This window comes from Sphaeramia orbicularis, chromosome 4 (assembly GCF_902148855.1).
Source record: "Sphaeramia orbicularis chromosome 4, fSphaOr1.1, whole genome shotgun sequence".
In the NCBI taxonomy this organism is placed as follows: domain Eukaryota; kingdom Metazoa; phylum Chordata; class Actinopteri; order Kurtiformes; family Apogonidae; genus Sphaeramia; species Sphaeramia orbicularis.
The window spans coordinates 39,463,275-39,479,759 of NC_043960.1; the positions used below are offsets into that span (position 1 = coordinate 39,463,275).

Genomic DNA, 16,485 nt, shown 5'->3' on the forward strand with positions numbered 1-16,485 from the left:
ATAAATAAATAAATAAATAAATAAATTCAATAAAACTTGCTGTTTGAAAAATCACAATTTATTTTGAATATTAGGTCCAGAGCATACACTGACCATGCACACTAAAACAAAACACTTTTACCATTAAGTGCTTTGTTCTGTATCTCCAATCATCTCATTGATCCAGGTACGGTATTTTGATATGTCTATGTAGACATTGGGTACATCTGGGTATTGACAGTTACTCCTCTTGTTGAAAGACACGATGCCGACTGCAATCCCGTTGCACACCAGAGGACCACCAGAATCCCCCTGCAAGAAGGAAGCATCTTAGTTTGTTTATTCAATATTTAATTTTAACCTATAACTGTGCAACATCTCCTGTAAGAGGACTGAAACCATACCTGACAGAACCCTTTGTTCGTTCTATATCCACCTGCACAGATAATATTTGCAGGAAGATTAATCGAACTCCTCCATTCTTGAGCACAGACTTGTGGGTCAATGATAGATACGTCCACTACCATCAGGTCATGACTGGGACCAGTACGTGTATAACCCCATCCAGCCACTTGGCACATTTGATTCACATTCAAATTCATGTCATGTTGTGGAATTTGGATAACGTCCACTCCATTGCCCAGCCGAGCTTTACTAGACAGCTGGAAACAGAAATTCACAACATTTATATTTATATTTATATTTATATATATATATATATATATATATATACACACACACACACACACACACACACACACACACACACACACACACACACATATATATATATATATATATATATATATATATAAATTATTAGACCACCCCTTGTTTTCTTTAATTTCTTGTTCATTTTAATGCCTGGTACAACTAAAGGTACATTTGTCTGGACAAATATAATGATAACAACAAAAATAGCTCATAAGAGTTTACTTTCAGAGCTGATATCTATCCACTTTCCATGGTTTTCTTGATAATAACCAAAACCATTTAAGTTCTTACATCAATAGCTATGGCATTTTACTGCCAAAAACAGTGCTTTTAGGCATTCCAGGTTTTCTTTTCTGTCTGTTTTAGTCACATGATACACACAGGAGTTAGTATTTGATTGCATAAGCATTGTTTTTGATGAGTTTTGATGGTCTAATAATTTTTCCGCAACTTTATATACACACACACACACACACGCACACACACACACACACACACACACACACACACACACACACACACACACACACACACACACACACACACACACACGTATGTATGTATGTATGTATATTTCTAATTGATAAATTTGCCAATTAAATGTATACTTACTTTCAGAAGCATGAGGTCATTCCCAAAGGGAATATCAGTAAAATCTGGGTGCTGACATTTGGATGCAATCTTTATTCTTTGTCCATTTCCATACAGATTGTGGGTACCAAGAACAACATGTGTTCCCCTGAGTGAGTAAAATTAGGAAAATGTCAGAACAAGAATGCAGAATATACATTAAAATGAACGTTTAATATTTTAATTTTGGAACCATAAAAGTCATCACAAACCTTAAATAACATACATATTTAGATTTTTAAGTAATATGTGTTTAACAGGGCTTTATCTAAAGGCCAACTTAGTATTAACCCATAAAGACTCAGTGCTACTTTTGTGGCAGTTCCCAAATTAATTTTTCTTTCTATTTAACCTTTCTTAAGTGATTTATCACCATTTATTATAATTATATCCTCTGTATTTTGCACTTTTTCAGTGAGAATCAGGTATTTTCCTATTTTAAATTACTGATCATGTACTTTATTCACCATACTGATATTACATTTGAGGGTTATTTTATCAAAAACAGAGAGAACCAAAGAAAAAATGACTTTTCCAATAAAATATATCTTTAACTCAATGTAAAAATAAGAGTCTCCAACAACTGTCATTTATCGAAGTACATGAGTTTTACTTTTGAATCAATGTTGTAGAAGATGACAGTGTTTCCATGGTAACTACAGAGCCTCTGAATGTCCAAATGGGTCATACCTGATGACCATGAAAAGATGAATAACTGTATTTTACACCAATTATTTACATGTATTGATAGGATTAGTGGATCAACAGGTATTAAACATTTACACCAGTAGATGATTTGAGTTGCAAGTGTCTGTTTGAGTCTTTATGGGTTCAAATTAAATCCAGGTGTGTTTACTCACCTGTAACAGTGTGCGGCAGTGAGCACATAGTCTTCACTGATGAGGAATCCTCCACATATAGGACTGTTGTGGTTCTGCACAGAGACCATGTACAGCATTGATCCCACTGGGGCCTTTTCTCCATGTATGATTACACTTCCAAGCACTGCAGAGAAGAAAACAAGAAATAAACTGATGTTATTACAAAGTGAAAAGGCAGGAGACTAATTGTAGATTTGTTAAACTTACCATGACTTCCTAAACAAGTCAGAACATAAAAATGCAGAACTCTTTGCAGATTGTGCATTATGACAACAGGACAGGTGTGGTTTTAACTGTGTAGAGAAGACCTTTTTATAGTTGTTTCTGAGTCAACAACTGATTATTATCAGTAATTATTATCATGACAGCTCCAGCCACATCCTTTGTGATGTATTTTTTCGAAACTTGTTTTATCTTTGCATCATCCTGTTTGTTCTGATATCTGCATCTGCATGGTACTCAGACAGCCGCAGATTTCGACTTGGCAATGATTTTAGCATGTGGGTGTTTGGTGAAACAGCATTTGTAAACATTTCTTTGAATTCTGTGACAAATGATGAACCAAAGAAGCTGGTATTTTAGTCCAATTCAGCACGAGTGGTGTCATTAAAGTACTACAGCATTTTAATTTTCAGTTGGTCATGAATAAACAGATGTATACTCAATTAGTAACAGTAGATTTAGAAGTGTAATGAGCATTTTACTTATTATTATGTCATTATTAGGGGAAAAAAATGATAATACCCTGTTTGTTCAGTCATAATAATTCGACTTGAAAGTTTTTCACCAACTGACTGCCCTCAGATGCTTGACAATCTAAGGTTTTTGTTTTGGTTATTTTGAATTCAGTTTTATCATGTGCAGTTACTACCCACAATAAAGCTCATTATAACTACAAGTGCTGACATACCGTCTACACTTACACTGAAAAAACTTTCAGGTATGGAAAACTATCTTGTTACTTACAGGTATAGAAATGCCTTAGAAATAGTTAACATACATATCATTAGCGTCATGGCATAAGTATGTCATATTTTCATACTTTTAGCCAAATTGTGGTATCTGTGTAATTTTACTCTCTGAATACTGCTGATTCCTTTTTCACCCTTGACTACAACCTGAAAAAAAAAGATTCTATGAGGCAAAATATGTTGTAGTGTAGGTGGAAGTTTGGCAGGAAATTAGATTTGTGTCAGATATGAGTGCAAGTTGTGCTATGAATATGATTAGCAGGAAATACAATACCATAATTATCACAACAGGATAACAATTGCTCTGCCTATGACTCTCACTCAGGGTGCAACTTTACAAATTACAAAAATAAAAAAATAAAAATACACAAAAAGGCTAATAAACATTGTCATACACATACTAAATCAAAACTAGTACTAACAGAACAACCCTGCTGAATTCCTGCACATAAAAACAACACATTTACAACAAAATACCCACTACCCATAATGCACTGCAGCAAACATGCCACAATATTGTTTTATTTTATTTTATCTGTTCTGTACAACTCCATCCAATTAAATTACAGGAAAATTACAGAAAATTATCCCATAAAGACCCAGCAATACTTTAATGGCAGTTCCCAAATGAATTTTTTAATCTTTCTTAAGTGATTTAGCACCATTTATTCTAACATTATCCTCTGTATTTTGCATTTTTTCAGTGTAAATCATGTATTTTACCATATTTAATTCACTGATCATGTAATGTTCATTAAATCTCAGGGTAAAGTTGAGGGTTATTATATCAAAAACAAAGAAAACTGAAGAAAAAGTGACTTTTTCATCTAAATATATCATTAACTGAACATAAAACAAGCATCTCCCTTCACTGTCATTGATCCAACTCCATGGATTTTACTGGTGAATCAATGTTGTATAAGATGACAGTGTTTCCACGGTAACTACAGAGCCTCTGAATGTCCAAATGGGTCATATCTGATGACCGTGAAAAGATGACAAACTGTATTTTACACCAGTTATTTCCATGGATTGATGGGATTAGTGGATCAACAGGTATTACACATTTTACAACAGTCGATTTTGTTCAATGGTAAATGTTTGGGTCTTTATGGGTTAATTTTGCTGTAGCATTGATACCATCCTGTTTTACTATAATATTTTTGATAAAGATGAAGGTAGAAGAAAGATGTGATCAAAATCCAAACTGCAGAGGATGAAGAAGCAAAAAAAACAAACTATTATTTGAATAGAAAACTGTTCTTTTCTAGTGCACACTTTTCCTCTGTTTTGACAATGACATAATATTTACAGATGTGCTAATAGGTCTGTAGTTGTTTATCTGCTGGGAGGCACCATTCATAAAACTGGGTCATACAACAGCAGGTTTCCACATAACTGGGAACATCCCCAGTGAGTTTCAAAGGTTAATAATCTTTGTGATATAGAAGGCCTAAGGCTCCTCAAGCGATCTTAGCATCCACACCATTACATTCTATGGCTTTGGAGGTGAATATATTATGCTTATAACCTTATATTCACCGTAGCTCCCTGGCTTTCAGCTTCTATATTATTATTAAAACATTTTATCTTTTTAGCACACTTGATAGAATACTGTTCTCACATGCTGATCGTGTACACAGCACGCAAGGTTTTCTGGCACAAGTCTGTCAGCTGTTCCAAAGTGCAGGAGTGAAATCACTGGTATGGCAGCTTTTAGCTTTTATAGTTTGAACAGCTGGAACAGTTCAGAATGGGAACGAAAAACTGAGAACAGCTGGAAGTGTTGAAATTTTTAAATGTGGACATAAAAAGTTATGAAAAGATATGTTTTATAGACAAATTGTATCTCATTTGCATTTATGTAAAGTTTGATGATAGACTTATCAATTGCCACAGGGCTCTGTTTCAGTAGTTGTATTGTATCTTGATGTTTTTAGTCATACCATCTCAAATTTTTAAAATGTTTCTAATTTTATAAATGCTGGTACTTTACATATTACCCAAGGGCAACAGTTGAAAAGTAGCGTTTTTGCTAATACTGGCACATGTACAGAAATGTTCATTAATGCACTGTCCCTGCTAAACAAACAAAAACAAACAAATAAATAAAGAACACATGTCGAGTATAAATTTTCTTTTTTTTTTTTTGTTTTTTTTTGGCCTCAGCAGCTCTAAGATTGTAAACTCAGATCCTCAAGGGCCGGTATCCTGCATGTTTTAGATTTTTCCCTCTTCCAACATGTCATGTGTCATTTATGTTGATTTAGTTTTGGGTTTTTGTCTCTTCCTGTTTTATTTTGGTGATAGTAGTCTCCTTCCTGTTTAGTCTGCCCTCTGTCAGTCTTGTCTCTGTCTTCACTTTCCCTTCATTGTCTGCACCTGGTGTCCCCCTCGTTATTGTTCACACCTGTTTTCGATCCCTGCTCCCTTTGTCTCTTGTCAGTGCGTCATTTCTGTGATCTTGAGAAGACCAACTATATGTTAAGTATCTTGAATCTTCTATCTCGAATCTCATGTTATCTACCTCAGGCTTTTTAGTTAGTATCGAGTACGTTGTGCTTCTCTTTTAGTTCTTAGGTTTTTAGAGCATGTTGTGCTTCTCCTTTTGTTAATCCATTTTTGCACATTGAATTTTTGTTAAATAAATCCTTTTTTGACCACTGATCATAGTGTCTCGTTGCATTTTGGGTCCACACAAAGTGTCGTGCCTTTACACAACACACCTGATTCAAATGATGAGCCTATCATCCAACTCTGCAGAAGCCTGATAATGACCGTCAGGTGTGCTGGAAGAGGGAAACATCTAAAACATGCAGGATACCGGCCCTCGAGGACCGGAGTTTGACACCTGTGGTCAAACAGATAAGCAATGAGTGATGAGTGAGACTCTTTGATCTATTTTTTCTCCTCCGTGTCATTTTCTCTTTTCTTTTCATATTTTATATAAACACAAATCGTGACTTTTTATTTTCAATCTTCTTTTAACTGTTGTCTTCACTTTACAATTACAGCACACCACATCAGATGAACTTTGATCCACAGAATCCAAATGATGGTGTTTTGTGCGTTTGACCCTCCAAGGTAATTTGCTAATTTAAGTACAAGGACATGCAAAAGAAATGTGCAGCATGACTTTGCAATGTGTCAGACATGCCTTATTGCAGAATGTATTATGTTGACATCCATTATGGGGACAGAAATTTGCAAAAGATGTGTTGAGTAATGACCTGAAGGACAGTGTTTCAAACCCAGAAGAGTGGAGAAGCTACAGTTTTCTTGTAACCATTGTCCATTTGCTGCACACTTAATAATGACCAGACTTCACGTGTGGCTGGTTGCATTTATTTTCTGCACCGTACACATAAATGCAGTGGGTCATTATGCGTTAACCATTATTGTCTGCATCGCTCTCTTCCTCTCTCTCAAGAAACACCTTGCAGCTCTACTCACATCTGGGTATCTCCCCCATGTGACCAAAACCAGGAACTACACCAACACTGCAAATCTGTGTCTAGCTCACAAAATTCAGGAGCAAAATAATATCTAAACAATAAAATATGAAATAACATAAAATGAAATAACAAATAACGAAATAAACAAAGTTAAATGTAGAGGTGGCCTATTTTCCACTTTTTAACATTTCCCATGTCCTTCCCCGCAACCTTTTCTGGGTACTCCCACACATTCTTCACTGTAAACCTGATATATGAAGCATTTAGTATATGACAGATATTACACTGAGTTCATGTTTTTTCTTATTTATGACATATATTTTTAATTATCATGATGGAATGATCATCACCTGTGTTTATGTGATGACTAAAGACCACAGATGACATTATTATTATTATCATGGGCTTTGAAATTGTTTTAAAAACCAAGAAAAATTACAGACACCACTTTCCACCAGACTGAAGTAATACTGTTCTGACATTTATAAGCATGTTAATATACAGCCAATAATATACAGACAAAAATACATGAGTGGCATTATCGTAGCGCATGTATGCCTCCTCTCCCACAGAGCTTAACCCTTTCATGCATACTGGTCACTCCAGCGGACAGTTATTCTACAGCTGTTCTCTTATATATTCATGGATTTTGTTGTTCTTTTTCTTTTTTTTTTTTTTTTACACATATCTTTATTAAAGTTTTAAGACACTACATATCTTTTCTGGCATGAACTGGTAACATTATGTAGATCTCTCCTGAGCATAAACCCCCAGAATCACAAGCCGTCCCCATAGTTTTCACACAATTTATCAGTAAATACATGTTTCTGTGCGTCAAAAATTAAACATGTGGTGTCCAGCTGGGTGGACATTTTTGTAACTTCATGAAAAATACACTCATAAGAATTTTTTTTCATAATTATTATATTTAGTTTTATTATTCTTATTCTTATTATTTATTTATTTTTAAAATTATTTTTATTTTATTTTATTTTTTTATTTATTCATTTTTCAGAAGAAAATTTTCAATCACATTGTTTTTTTCATGCCTAAAGAGGAATAAAAACACTCAGGAAAAAAATTTGATTAAGGTTCTCGTAATCCGTGCATGAAAGGGTTAAATTGAACTTAGAGCTTTATATGACAAGTGGAACTGCATAAAGTACTTTTTACACCTCTGGTTTTGTGTTTTTTTAACCTTTCATTTTAGAGGGTATTTTTCTTATGTGGCCTATTTGCACACATACAGTATGAAGTAATGTCTTACATATAAACATAAATAAATCTAGTATGAAAACCATTAACATCCCTCTCACATACATAATGTAGTGTAACACATATAATAAAATACAACCAGAGACAATGCAGCAGATACAAACTTGCTGAAAATACTTCCCCTTACTGGGTAAAATAGGTCTGTCAGATAAAGTGATAAGGTTTATCTAGTTTTAACCACTACAGCAGCAGTTGGGTCAAGTCACGTGGTTATGTAAGGAGTGCCCGACTACATTTTATACTCTAATTCAAAAGGTATTCAAGCTAGAGACATGAATAATACATCATTTTAAAGGTATTAACTAGTACTTGAAGCTCATAAAAAGAAACAAAAGCTATAGTGCCATCTTTTGCCATAAAAATTTGAAAAGCTGCATGGTTATGTAGGGAACAAAAATTAACATCTATATTTTCCTTTTTTTTTCTCAACGTTTTAAAAGTGCAGTTGCAAGTGTCTCCTAACTATGAAAATTTGCTTAGATGTTCTTTAAGGTGTTTATTTTGATAAACTATGGATGCATTTTTTATTTTTTAAATATAACTATGACTTTTGGCAAGAGTTTTAAAGAATGGAATGGTTATGTAGGGAAAGAAAAGACAGGTAACAAATTTATACATTTTTATACATATTTTGACTAGATATACAAAGGACACATATTAGCTGTAGAAAGTGATTCATTAAGCACATTTAATGCACATTTAATGCTCAGTAAAGTCTGTATATTCAGCACCAGTCATAGCATAATGTTGGCACCTTTCTCCAAGCTGACAATGACGCAGCCCCTAATATCCATATATATCATGTGCTCATTTATATTAATATAAATAATAATATATCCAAGCATCCTCAGAAAAATCATCTGTCATGCATTTATTGGCTGTTTTTGTTTCATAAACCTGTCTGTAGTAGACCTACATCTTCTTTCTTTTAAGAAGTGTTGTTAAAATGTGAGAATACGGTACACATAACATATATAGTGCATATTATATTTATACACTGTATTAGACTGAAGGTGATGAATAATAATGAGAATGTAACCAAAAACAATATTTGGAATGATATTTTATTTTGCATTTCAGCTGCAGAGCAAGCATAGATAGAAAGGTTAAGACTTGACTACTCTCTCTAGTACAGGCAGTGCAGAAGCCAAACTTTGTGCATGACTGTTACTCTTGACAATCCTTTGTCTTGATCGCTTTCTGGATCCAGTCACGGAATTTTGATATGTCTGTGTAGACATTGGGTACATCTGGGTATTGACAGTTACCCTGCTTGTTGAAAGACACGATGCCGACTGCAATCCCGTTGCACACCAGAGGACCACCAGAATCCCCCTGCAAGAAGGAAGCATCTTAGTTTGTTTATTCAATATTTAATTTTAACCTATAACTGTGCAACATCTCCTGTAAGAGGACTGAAACCATACCTGACAGAACCCTTTGTTCGTGCCATATCCACCTGCACAGATAATATTTGCAGGAAGTGTAATCCAGCGGCTCCATATTTGAGCACAGACTTGTGGGTCAATGATAGATACGTCCGCTACCATCAGGTCATGACTGGGATCAGCACCGGTACGTTTATAACCCCATCCAGCCACTTGGCACGTTTGACGCACATTTAAATTCATGTCATGTTGTGGAATTTGGATAATGTCCACTCCATTGCTCAGCCGAGCTTTGTTAGACAGCTGGAAACACAGATCATTTTAGTTTAATGTGATTCAAATACTATAAATGTTCAGAGCAGTTAACAGCAGAGTTTAAAGTTGTGAATACGAGGATATGACGTCCTGTGTTTTTCAGTTTGTCTCAACTGCGGCATGAATTATATCATTACAGCATTTCACCAAACCTACATTTTATGACTCAAACAATTATTTCATATGTTGAGCCTTAAACATCAACATTATTTTAATATGACTATAAAATAAAACACATATAACTGAATACTTACTTTCAGGAGCATGAGGTCATTACCATTGACAATGTTGTCATACTGTGGGTGTTTGCATTGTTTCTCAATCAGAATTGTTTGTCCATTATTTCTGAGATCATGGGTGCCAATAACAACACTTTTAGGTGAACTGAACAAACATTAAGAAAAAAAGTCACGTTAATATTATAATTATACAAATATTGATGAACTATTACATTTAATACTTTGCGATATTAAAACAGTTGTAACAGTATTTCTTTTAATAAATGGTGCTTTACGTGAAAGTCATTTAAAATTGATTTCAAATGAAATAAAAATGGTTTTAAAAGAATATGGTTACTTACTGGTCCTTGCAGTGTGCAGCAGTGAGAACAAAGTCTTCACTGATGAGGAATCCTCCACAAACATGACTGTTGATGTTCTGCACTGAGGCCATGTACAGCATGGAGCCTTCTGGGGCCTTTTCACCGTGTATGATTACACTTCCATGTACTGTAAAGAACAAAATAAAATCAGGCTGAACTAGTTATTACAAAATTCATAAGTATGATTTCTTAAACTTACCATTTCTTCCCAAATATGTCAAAACATGAAAGAGCAGAAATCTTTGCAGACCCTGCATCATGCTAACTAGACAGATGACAATCTATCTGTGTGGTGCAGACCTTTTTATGCAGCTGTTTTTTTTTTTTTTTTTTTTTTTTTTTTCATCCGCAAACGTGATTGTTATCTCATTAAACTTGACTGCCGTTGCAACATCCTTATGCCACCCCTTTTCTAAACTTGCATCACCTTTTTTTAAGAGATTGCCAGTCTATTAATGCTACCATGTGCTCATTTATATCATTCTTGTCCTGGCACATCTTCTGTTTCACACAGTGAGCAATATCACATGAAGACACTGTTTTATTATTGATTTGATCCTTTATCAGAGTTTGTCAATTGAGTGTAAAGTGAGTTTTGCATTGCTGTCAAAGAAAATGAATGGCTAATATATCCAAGCATCCTCAGAAAAATCATGCCATGTATTTATTTGCTGCTTTTGTTTCATAAACCTGTCTGTAGTAGACCTGTATCTTCTTTCTTTTAAGAAGTGTTGTTAAAATGTGAGAATACGGTACACATAACATATATAGTGCATATTATATTTATACACTGTATTAGACTGAAGGTGATGAATAATAATGAGGATGTAACCAAACACAATATTTGGAATGATATTTTATTTTGCATTTCAGCTGCAGAGCAAGCATAGATAGAAAGGTTAAGACTTGACTACTCTCTCTAGTACAGGCAGTGCAGAAGCCAAACTTTGTGCATGACTGTTACTCTTGACAATCCTTTGTCTTGATCGCGTTCTGGATCCAGTCACGGAATTTTGATATGTCTGTGTAGACATTGGGTACATCTGGGTATTGACAGTTACTCCTCTTGTTGAAAGACACGATGCCGACTGCAATCCCGTTGCACACCAGAGGACCACCAGAATCCCCCTGCAAGAAGGAAGCATCTTAGTTTGTTTATTCAATATTTAATTTTAACCTATAACTGTGCAACATCTCCTGTAAGAGGACTGAAACCATACCTGACAGAACCCTTTGTTCGTGCCATATCCACCTGCACAGATAGTATTTGCAGGAAGTGTAATCCAGCGACCCCATATTTGAGCACAGACTTGTGGGTCAATGATAGATACGTCCGCTACCATCAGGTCAGGGCTGGGATCAGCACCACTACGTGTATAACCCCATCCAGCCACTTGGCACGTTTGACGCACATTTGAATTCATGTCATGTTGTGGAATTTTGATAATGTCCACTCCATTGCTCAGCCGAGCTTTGTTAGACAGCTGGAAACAGAGATCATTTTAGTTTAATGTGATTCAAATACTATAAATGTTCAGAGCAGTTAACAGCAGAGTTTATAGTTGTGAATATGAGGATATGACGTCCTGTGTTTTTTCAGTTTGTCTCAACTGCGGCATGAATTATATCATTACAGCATTTCACCAAACCTACATTTTATGACTCAAACAATTATTTCATATGTTGAGCCTTAAACATCAACATTACTTTAATATGACTATAAAATAAAACACATATAACTGAATACTTACTTTCAGGAGCATGAGGTCATTACCACTGGCAGCGCCATCATATTGAGGGTGTTTGCATTGTTTCTCAATCAGAATTCTTTGTCCATTATTTCTGAGATTATTGGTACCAATAACAACACTTCTAGGTGAACTGAACAAACATTAAGAAAAAAAAGTCACGTTAATATTATAATTATATAAATATTGATGAACTATTACATTTAATACTTTGCAATATTAAAACAGTTGTAACAGTATTTCTTTTAATAAATGGTGCTTTATGTGGAAGTCATTTAACCTTTCTCTTGTGTTAGGGTTGGCACCAACCCATTTCAGGTTTTAAATGTATAAATTAACCTTATAAAATTTGTTCATTGCATCAAGGCTTTTTGACTTTGTCAGGGATCTCTATTTGAACAAAATAATCCCAAAAAAATTTTTTTTCACTAAATTATTAAAGGCTCTGGTTGAAATTATGATCTTTGTGTTGTTAGGGTTGTTTTCAACCCAGTTATAAAAATAAGATTATGAAGCAATAATTAGAGTCAAAACTGAAATCCTAAGTGCACTGTCAGCCAACACACTGACAGTCAGCCCCTCTGCCAATCATGTGAGCTTCTGGGGATTCTCATTTTACCCTGTTATCCAGTACACCTGCACAAAAACAAAACAAGCAAAGACGGGCATGTCCACATGTGAGGTCAGTTCAGTTTAGAGTTGGTGACTTGCAGAGTGCACATCGAGGGGTATAGTGACAAAAAAAAAAGGCCCAGAGGCTCACACCAAAAATACTAAAACTAATATTTTTATGGATAAGGAAGTCTAACAAGGTAACCAAGAGATGAGAAACAACTTAGATGATAGATAATTGTTTTTAGTGTATTTTACAGCTGATTTAAGACATGGGTCAAAACCGACCGGTTAACATAAGAGATGGTAACAGAAAGCTAACACAAGAGGAAGGTTAAAATTGATTTCAAATGAAATAAAAATGGTTTTAAAAGAACATGGTTACTTACCCGTCCTTGCAGTGTGCAGCAGTGAGAACAAAGTCTTCACTGATGAGGAATCCTCCACAAACATGACTGTGGATGTTCTGCACCGAGGCCATGTACGGCATGGAGCCTTCTGGGGCCTTTTCACCATGTATGATTACACTTCCATGTACTGTAAAGAACAAAATAAAATCAGGCTGAACCAGTTATTACAAAATTCACAAGTATGATTTCTTAAACTTACCATTTCTTCCCAAATATGTCAAAACATGAAAGAGCAGAAATCTTTGTAGACCCTGCATCATGCTAACGAGACAGATGCCAGTCTATCTGCGTGGTGAAGGCCTTTTTATACGGCTATTTTCTTTATCAGCAAATGTGATTGCTATCTCGTTAAACTTGACGGCTATTGCAACATCCTTATGCCACCCATTTTCTAAACTTGCACTAACTCTTTTTTAAGAGATTGTCAGTCTATTAATGCTACCTACAGCTTTGGAGAAAAATAAAAGACCACTGGAAAATTATCATTTTCTCTGATTTTACCATTTATAGGTATGTGTTTGAGTGAAATGAACATTTTTGTTTTATTCTCTAAACTACCGACAACATTCCTCCCAAAATCCCCCCCAAAAACGTTATTTAGAGCATGTATTTGCAGAACACGACACATGGTCAAAATATGCAGGTGTTTTCAGAGCTCAGATAATGCAAAGAAAACAAGTACATTTTCATTTCTAAACAACACAGTACTTATGTGTTGCTGTTGGTTGACTTTATGCAGCTCCTGGCACAGAAATTCAAGAAGCTCAGCAATGTTTGATGTGTTGTGACCATCCATCTTCCTCTTAATTATATTCCAGAAGTTTTCAAAGTGGGCTCAGGTCTGGAGATTGGGCCGACCATGACAGGGTCTTCATCTGGTGGTCCGTCATCCACACCTTTATTGACCTAGCTGAGGCCAGGAGGCATTGTCCCAATAGAAAAAACAGTCCTCAGAGTTTGGGAACATTGTCAGAGCAGAAGTCCAGTAGTTTTCAATTTTTGCCTATTGTAAGAAGATAGTGACAGCCACAGTTGTGGTTTTTAAACTTCTCCTTCTTTATAAGACATGGATCAGGTGTTTATTAAATGGAATAAGGAATAAGATACAAAAAAGTAGAATGGCTGTCATACATGCAGACATGCTGATTTCAGAGGAAATTGTAAAAATTTGATTTTTTTCCAGAGCTGTATATATACCAGATCATGAGGTTGTAATTTGTTAACTGCTTTGTCCGTTTTTGTTTGTGCGGTAGACCCTTTCTTTCAACAGTGTTTAATCTTATCTTGTGTCAGAGGAAATAAGTCGATGGGTAAATTTGCTTGTGGTTTTGCCTCAGGAGCCCGACAAATACACATTATCTGATAGATGAGTTTCACAATGATCTACTTAGACTTAGACAAACTTTATTCATCCACAGGGGATATTACTCGGTCACAATAGCTCAGTTACATACTAAAACACTCTTGTAAAAACACTAGCAAAAAAGGAAAAAAGGAAAGCATGTGTGAAGAGATAAAAGCAATAAATGTTATAAATAGAATACACTAATAAAGCAGAAAAAATATAAGATTTGCATATGTACAAACAGAAAAATAGAAGTAAATGTATACTATACTGCACCTCCTTCATGCCATTTAAGCCTTCTCTTATATGTTTATGTTTTGTAGAAACACAAACTGGTACTTTTTCAGGGGAATTTCTAAAAATCTTATTTGATATAGCTACAGTTTTCCAGTTGTGACTCTTGCAACACCCAAAGAACAAATATTAAAACATTTACACAGTGTTGGCAGTTTTTTCATAACACTTCAAACAGACATGGACTGAAAACACTAATGACGCAGTATCAGGGCTCTAGACTAACTTTTTGACTTAGGAGCACTGGTGCTCCCAACTCCAAAATGTTTGGCGCACCAGCAAAAATCTAGGAGCACTACTATAAAGGTGGGGCCAAAGCAAAACTCTTGTGGATATATCAAGTAATACCCTTACTAATCAATGTTAACAACCTGGAATAAGGTGTTTAAATAGATTACAAAAGCAAAAAACAGAATTCTGCTGCATTAAAGTCCTATATTGATTGGTAGTAGGGACGTAATGATATGAAAATTTCATATCACGGTTATTGTGACCAAAATTATCACGGTTATCATTATTATCGCGGTATTGTTGAAATGTGTTCAAAATGTTATAAAAAGTACTTATACACACACTGAAATAATATAACCAAGTTGTATTTAGAAAAAAACTAATAAAGTAACATGCACAATGTACTTTCTGTTGCAGAAACATTCAAGTAATAACATGTAAACAACAAACATACAAATGTGCATTAAAGATGGCACCTTATGGACACAAGAGATACCTGCACCAGGGGTGGGAACTGATAGGATTTGATCAATGTGAATGCCATTGTCAGTTCAGCTTATCATTCCAATTCCTTATCAATTCTCCTATTGATTCCTGAGGTGTTTTTGAATGTGGGAAAAAAAAGTAGTTGGACAGTTTGTTTGAACATTTTCCAGATCAAATCATTCACAGTGTCACACATATACACTATTGTACACACACAAACAGAAAGTGAAACAGTCCTATTTTCCTGAACTATTTAATGAACAAATGTAAATATTGTGAAAGAATGAGGATTTTAAAACATGTTAGGCTGATCTGATCCAGACTGGTCAGTGGTTCAGTCCTGGTCAGTGACAGACCAGTCACAACAGTGTCATATGGTCCAGTTCCTCTGGAGGTCAGTAAGTGGATTTCCTGTTGAATGTCCTTCAGTTCATAAAGCCTCCTCTCCTTTGGTTCTTACACACATCATGTGTCTGTGCACAGTTGAAGTTCACTCATTTGGGCCCATGTGAACTGACATGAGTTTGTCCTGAGTATCTGTATTCAGACGGTTTCAGTGTTGGGTGAGGATCTCAATAAGTGGGAGCCGGGGAGGGGTTAACACTAGAGCGGACTGGGTCTGTGCGCTCACTTGCTAGGACGGACTGAGTCCATGCGCGTGCTTGTTTGGACCGACCCGCAGTGGGACAGACTGGGTCCGTGTGGGAGCCCCTATCCCCGAATCTCTGGAGCTGTGTCCGTGCAGGTGCCTTCCGCCATGTTTTCAGAGGCCAAACATTACAAACTGCACACACACGCCTGGAGTGCTGCTGCTTCTTCAGGAAATGAACCATACCGTGAGTTTTCTGGGTGCGGTAATCCAACACGGTTATCATAATAATTAGAATTTAAACGGTAATACTAACCGTCGGAAATTTTACCACGGTTTATCATTATACCGGTTATCATTACATCCCTAGTCGCACCAGTGTGACCGTGATTTCATATTAAGTCGCACGTTCGAAATTATTGGCCCATATGTGCCCATTTCGGTCGCAATCTAGAGCCCTGAGTATGGACGTTTCAATGACCTTTTGCCACAATAGTAGACTGTGACAAGACTCCAGGACTTCAGGACTTTAAGACTAACAGTCTGAAGTCTGGTCTTTGA

At 35.6% G+C, this 16,485-nt stretch overlaps 3 protein-coding genes across 3 annotated transcripts; all 3 read right to left on the bottom strand.

Moving 5' to 3' along the window:
• Positions 1-40: 40 nt before the first annotated feature.
• Positions 41-2,487, bottom strand: LOC115418295 (mast cell protease 1A-like). Its single transcript, XM_030132711.1, has 5 exons — positions 2,412-2,487; positions 2,184-2,328; positions 1,306-1,432; positions 384-641; positions 41-291 (listed from the first exon to the last, which is right to left on the bottom strand). Exons 1-5 carry the CDS (start codon positions 2,467-2,469, stop codon positions 124-126), a joined length of 756 nt encoding a protein of 251 aa, XP_029988571.1. The 5' UTR covers positions 2,470-2,487; the 3' UTR covers positions 41-123.
• Positions 2,488-8,967: 6,480 nt separating this feature from the next.
• On the bottom strand, positions 8,968-10,480 carry LOC115417420 (mast cell protease 1A-like). Its single transcript, XM_030131328.1, has 5 exons — positions 10,409-10,480; positions 10,189-10,336; positions 9,863-9,992; positions 9,333-9,596; positions 8,968-9,240 (listed from the first exon to the last, which is right to left on the bottom strand). The coding sequence occupies exons 1-5, from the start codon at positions 10,467-10,469 to the stop codon at positions 9,073-9,075; spliced, it is 771 nt and encodes a 256-aa protein (XP_029987188.1). The 5' UTR covers positions 10,470-10,480; the 3' UTR covers positions 8,968-9,072.
• Positions 10,481-11,055: 575 nt separating this feature from the next.
• Positions 11,056-13,253, bottom strand: LOC115417419 (mast cell protease 1A-like). Its single transcript, XM_030131327.1, has 5 exons — positions 13,179-13,253; positions 12,959-13,106; positions 11,961-12,090; positions 11,430-11,693; positions 11,056-11,337 (listed from the first exon to the last, which is right to left on the bottom strand). The coding sequence occupies exons 1-5, from the start codon at positions 13,237-13,239 to the stop codon at positions 11,170-11,172; spliced, it is 771 nt and encodes a 256-aa protein (XP_029987187.1). The 5' UTR covers positions 13,240-13,253; the 3' UTR covers positions 11,056-11,169.
• Positions 13,254-16,485: the final 3,232 nt, after the last annotated feature.

Excerpts from the sequence above, each read along its gene's own strand:
- LOC115418295 (XM_030132711.1), bottom strand. The coding sequence starts at position 2,469 with ATGCACAATCTGCAAAGAGTTCTGCATTTTTATGTTCTGACTTGTTTA. Across the intron at positions 2,329-2,411 it reads GACTTGTTTAGGAAGTCATG|TGCTTGGAAGTGTAATCATA; the intron begins GTAAGTTTAACA and ends TCTTCTCTGCAG. Across the intron at positions 642-1,305 it reads ATGACCTCATGCTTCTGAAA|CTGTCTAGTAAAGCTCGGCT; the intron begins GTAAGTATACAT and ends TTCTGTTTCCAG.
- LOC115417420 (XM_030131328.1), bottom strand. The coding sequence starts at position 10,469 with ATGATGCAGGGTCTGCAAAGATTTCTGCTCTTTCATGTTTTGACATAT. Across the intron at positions 9,597-9,862 it reads ATGACCTCATGCTCCTGAAA|CTGTCTAACAAAGCTCGGCT; the intron begins GTAAGTATTCAG and ends CTGTGTTTCCAG. Across the intron at positions 9,241-9,332 it reads CGAACAAAGGGTTCTGTCAG|GGGGATTCTGGTGGTCCTCT; the intron begins GTATGGTTTCAG and ends TCCTTCTTGCAG.
- LOC115417419 (XM_030131327.1), bottom strand. The coding sequence starts at position 13,239 with ATGATGCAGGGTCTACAAAGATTTCTGCTCTTTCATGTTTTGACATAT. Across the intron at positions 13,107-13,178 it reads GACATATTTGGGAAGAAATG|TACATGGAAGTGTAATCATA; the intron begins GTAAGTTTAAGA and ends TGTTCTTTACAG. Across the intron at positions 11,694-11,960 it reads ATGACCTCATGCTCCTGAAA|CTGTCTAACAAAGCTCGGCT; the intron begins GTAAGTATTCAG and ends CTCTGTTTCCAG.